The following is a 5,384-nucleotide window of genomic DNA, read 5'->3' on the forward strand; positions in this document are numbered from 1 at the left end:
AGATGTGGTTTTGCCGTGTTGGCCAGGCTGGTCTTGAACTCCTGACCTCAAGTGATCTGCCCGCTTCTGCCTCCCAAAGTGCTGGGATTACAGGTGTAAGCCAACACGCCTGGCCAGCTATACATTATTATTTGTATCACAAATTTCAAGAACAGAAAATAACAAGTGAGGCAGCTAGTCAGAAACAAAATGACTTTAAAACAGTCACCCCCAAGCAAATTCAGTTATAAAAAGACTGAATGGGGGCAGGTAATGACTGAAGTTCTATACTCGTGTCTTTGGGCCTGATGAATTTTGCATACTTCACATAGCTCAGACTGCTCTGAGTTATTTTTCTTTTCTCAGCATGATTGATTAAATCCTTGGCCACTGGTGATTCAACTCAACCTTCATTCTCTCCCCTCCCTGAATGATAAGGGTTTGGGCCTGGAAGCCCCAACTCTCCAATCCTGCCTTAGTATCCTGGAGCTCTCTAAGGGCCTCCAGACACCAGTCATCTCATCAACATACAAAAGACACTTATTACTCCAGAGAAGATTCCAAGGACTTAAGAGGGGTTTTTTGTTGTTTTGTGTGTGTGTGTGTGTGTGTGTGTGTGTTCACCAGAAAACTGGGAGGGAGACCAAATATATCTTTGTCAATATCACAGCCTCCCAGGCCAGACTCCGTGTCTCATATCTGTAATCTTAGCACTTTGGGAAGCCGAGGTGGGAGAATCATTTGAGGCTAGGAGTTCCAGACCAGCCTGGGCAACATAGCGAGACCTTGTGTCTACTAAAAATTGTTTTAAAAGTTAACTGAGCATAGTTGTGTTAGGCAGTTCTCATGTTGCTAATGAAGACATACCCAAGACTGGGCAATTTATAATGGAAAGACGTTTAACTGACTCACAGTTCAGCATTGCTGAGAAGGCCTCAGGAAATTTACAATCATGGCACAAGGGGAAGCAAACATGTCCTTCTTCACACGGCGGCAGCAAGGAGAGGTGCTGAGCAAAAGGGGGAAAACCCCTTATAAAACCATCAGATCTCATGAGAACTCACTCACTATCAATGGAACAGTATGGAGGCAACCGCCCCCATGATTCAATTACCTCCCACCAGGTATCACCTCCTGCTCATGATACATGGGGATTATGGGAACTACAAGATAAGATTTCGGTGAGGAGATAGCCAAACCATATCAATAGTGATGCACACCTGTCGTCCCAGCTACTCAGGAGGCTGGGGTGGGAAGATCACTTGAGCTGGGGAGATCAAGGCTGCACAGCAAGACTGTCTCAAAAAAAAAAAAATTTACAGCCTTCCAGGGCAAAGGGACATTTGGCAATGTCTGGAGACCGTTTTAGTTGTTACCACTGTAGGAGGTGCTACTGGCATCTGGTGGGTGGGGGCCAGTGATGCTACTAAGCATTCTGTAGTGCACATTATAGCCTTCTACAACAAATATTTATCAGGCCTAAAATGTGAACAGTACAGAGGCTGGTTTAGAGTTATTTGGTGTAATCACACCTAGTAGGTTCAAAGTGAAGCTTCTCCGTAATTTTAAAGAACAACATTCTTTTTGTTTGTATCACAGTCATACTCCAAGAGGTTTGGCTAGTGGTAGTATGGATGCTTTAATCTACTTTGTTGTTTACTCCGATTAGATGTTATAGTAGCTTGAAATGGTAACTTAGATTTTTGTTTGTTTGGTTTTTTAAACAGCTTTATTGCAATATAATTCAAATATTATACAATTCACTCATTTAAAGTGTATAGTTCAATGGCTTTTGTCCATGTTTTGATTGTTACCACAATCAACATTAGAACATTTTATTACCCTAAAAGAAACCCCATGCTCTTTAACTATCACCCTATCCCCAATTCCCTCCCCACCACCAGACTAGGCAACCACTCATCTACTTTCTTTCTCTCTAAATTTGCCTATTACTGACAATTCATATAAATGGAATCATACAATATTTGGTCTGTTGTGCCTGGCTTGTTTTACTTAAAATAATACTTTCAAGGTTCATGGTAGCATGTATCAGTACTTCCTTTCTTTTTATGACATTGTATGGATATACTCTATTTGGTTTTTTTGTTTGTTTGTTTGTTTGTTTGTTTTTTGAGATGGAGTTTCCCTCTGTTGCCCAGGCTGGAGTGCAGTGGCGTGATCTCGGCTCACTGTAACCTCTGCCTCCTGGGTTCAAGTGATTCTCCTGCCTCAGCCTCCTGAATACAGGCGCCCACCACCACACCTAGCTAATTTTTGTATTTTTAGTAGAGATGGGGTTTCATCACATTGGCCAGGCTGGTCTTGAACTCCTGACCTCAAGTGATCCACTTGCCTTGGCCTCCCAAAGTGCTGGGATTACAGGTGTGAGCCACCATGCCTGCCTAGATATACTCTATTTGTTTATCCACTCATCAGTTGATGGCAATCTGGGTGGTTTCCACCTTTTGGCTGTTATGGATAATGCTGCTATGAACATTTGTGTGTAAGTTTTTGTGTGGACATATGTTTTCATTTATCTTGAATATATATACCTAGGTAGAATTGTTGGGTCAAATGGCAACTCTAGGCCAGGTGTGGTGGCTCACACCTGTAATCCCAGCACTTTGGGAGGCCGAGGCAGGCAGATCACAAGGTCAGGAGATCGAGACCATCCTGGCTAACACGGTGAAACCCCCTCTCTACTAAAAATATAAAAAATTAGCCATGCGTGGTAGTGGGCGCCTGTAGTCGCAGCTACTAGAGAAGCTGAGGCAGGAGAATGGCATGAACCCGGGAGGCAGAGCTTGCAGTGAGCTGAGATTGCGCCACTGCACTCCAGCCTGGGCAACAGAGCGAGACTCCATCTCAAAAAAAAAAAAAAAAAAAAAGGCAACTCTATGTTTAACCATTTGAGGAATTGCCAGGCTATTTTCCAAAGACACTATACTATTTTATGTTCCTGCCTGCAGTGTATAAGGGTTCCAATTTCTTTGCATCCTTGCCAGCACTTGTTATTATCTGTCATTTTTTTCTAGCCATCCTAGTGTGTGTGAAGCGGTATCTCATTGTGCTTTTGATCTTCATTTCCTTAATAGCTAGTAATGTTAAGCATCTTTTCATGTGCTTATTGGCCATAACTCAGATGTATCTAAGAATCAGAGTCTTGAACAGTGACCTACATGGAACTGGCTTTTAGAAGTCCAGACTTGCTGGGTGGCTTATGCCTGTAATCCCAACACTTTGGGAGGCTGAGGCAGGAGGATAGCTTGAGACAGAGTTTAAGACCTGCCTGGGCAACATGTGAAACACCCATCTCTACAAAAAATAAAAAAGAATTAGCCAGGTGTGGTGGTGTGCACTACTTGGGATGCTGAGGTGGGAGGATTGCTTGAGCTCAGGAGGTCAAGGATGTAGTGAGCCATGATTATACCACTGCACTCCAGCCTGGGTGACAGAGTGAGACCCTGTGTCAAAAAAAGAAGAAGAGGTCCAGACTCAATGCAAGGACTGAGAACAGGCCCAGTTATCTGGAAATTAGATAAAATTGAAGTTAGTAGATCACTGTCCAAGATACAGCCAAGAACGAGGAACGTTTAAGTTAATGACTGAATTGGTGGAACAGGAGTCAGAATTTAGATGTCAGGGATCAGAAATCAAGGAGTTTCCTAAATTAAACTCAGATGCTGAAGTTATACCACAACCATCAGCACAAGACCAAGGTAGTCCGGGCGCAGTGGCTCACTTTGGGAGGCCAAGGCGGGCAGATCACCTGAGGTCGGGAGTTCGAGATCAGCCTGACCAACATGGAGAAACCCCGTCTCTACTAAAAATACAAAAAATTAGCTGGGCATGGTGGTGCATGCCTGTAATTCCAGCTACTCGGGAGGCTGAGGCAGGAGAATCACTTGAACCCGGGAGGCGGAGGTTGCAGTGAGCCGAGATTGTGCCACTGCACTCCAGCCTGGGCAACAGAGCAAGACTCTGTCTAAAAAAAAAGGAAGAAAAAACAAAAAAGACCAAGATAAGCCAAATACTTGAGTCCACAGTCCACAGCAGTAGTTAAAGCTGGTGTTATGTAGGGAGTTATCCTTGGCCCACTCCCTGAAATGGACAGCAGGAAGATGTGAGGCAGGGTAAGTATCTACATCCAGTGCCAGGCCCCTGACTTAAGCAAGAAGAGGAAACCCAAGAAAGGTGCATGTTGAGGAAGCAAAAGAAATTTTAACTGTGTTCAGATGTGTCTAAACTCAAATTTACTTTTACAGAAACTATAATGAGAAACATCAGCAACACAAAATCAAGCTTCAAAAAGTCAAGTATCGTTTAACGAATGAAGTAGAACTACGAGATAAGAGAATTAACGAATTTGAAGATGAAATTGGAATCTTGCAACATAAAATAGAAAAGGTGAGGAAAAAATAAAAGGTGAAGAGCTCACTGGTGATTCCCATGGTCAACCATTTGGAGAAAGCCCTTTCGTTTTAAAAATTATTTGTGACCCCTTCGTAGTCCTTGTTTTCATTTCTTTTCTTTGCACCATCTTTCAATGAGTAATTCTTTAAGCCCTGACCAAAAGTACATAAGACTTCTAGTGCTGCTAAACGGAACTGAATACTGAAAATACTCTGTACTGCCAACTTATGATCAGTGTCTTGCCTTCAGATGGAAATGCCTTTTCTTGAACACCCCCGAGCACAGACTCCCAAACCACTCTCAGTAACTCATTTCTGCTTTGTGGAGCCCTCATTTTGCCTCAGACTTCAGTGTCAGTTTTAAATGGCAGTGAAAATAGGTGATCCTTACTCCTGTATCAGTCCTTGCCCTCAAGCTTTTTTCTAAATGTCCATGGTTTATTTATGTTTGTCTTACTGCCCTTGTGACTTAGTGGTGTATGAATAAGAAGGAAATGGGGCAAATGAATAAAATCAAATGCAGAATGGTTGTGGGATTATTAAACTACATAATTTCAAGATGGAGAGTAACTGACTAGGCCAGTAAGGTTTTCCCTTCTTGGGATCACTAGCCCTTTCAGAATTTTGAGAACTCTGTCATCACTCCTAAAATATTAATTTCCACATTCAACAAATTTTTATACCACCACTATGTGCCAAGGATACCATAACCATTAATGTAATTTCAGTGATTCCTTCAACTATCCTGGGACTCTAGGTCAAGAATTCCCAGGCTATACACAATAAAGCATTTTTGGAGTATAACAGGTGGGTCACAAATACTGCATTCTTAGTTTTAAAAAAATTGGCTGGGTGCAATGGTCCATGCCTGTAATTCCAACACTTTGGGAGGCCAAGGCGGGAGGATTGCTTGAGGCCAGGAGTTCAAGGTTACAGTGAGCTATAATTGTGCTTATAAATAGCCACTGCACTCCAGCCTGGGCAACATAGAGA

The 5,384-nt window shown here is 42.7% G+C and overlaps 1 protein-coding gene across 1 annotated transcript in view; it reads left to right on the forward strand.

The window, feature by feature from the left end:
* Positions 1 to 4,085: 4,085 nt before the first annotated feature.
* LOC105555116 (coiled-coil domain-containing protein 30) overlaps positions 4,086 to 5,384 on the forward strand; it is a 35,254-nt gene continuing 33,955 nt past the window's right edge. The window contains exons 1-2 of the mRNA XM_012001910.1: positions 4,086 to 4,102; positions 4,245 to 4,386. Of these exons, the coding sequence (XP_011857300.1) occupies positions 4,086 to 4,102; positions 4,245 to 4,386 (159 nt within the window). The remainder of the gene's footprint in view (positions 4,103 to 4,244; positions 4,387 to 5,384) is intronic.

This window comes from Mandrillus leucophaeus, unplaced genomic scaffold (genome assembly GCF_000951045.1).
Source record: "Mandrillus leucophaeus isolate KB7577 unplaced genomic scaffold, Mleu.le_1.0 Scaffold67, whole genome shotgun sequence".
In the NCBI taxonomy this organism is placed as follows: Eukaryota; Metazoa; Chordata; class Mammalia; order Primates; family Cercopithecidae; genus Mandrillus; species Mandrillus leucophaeus.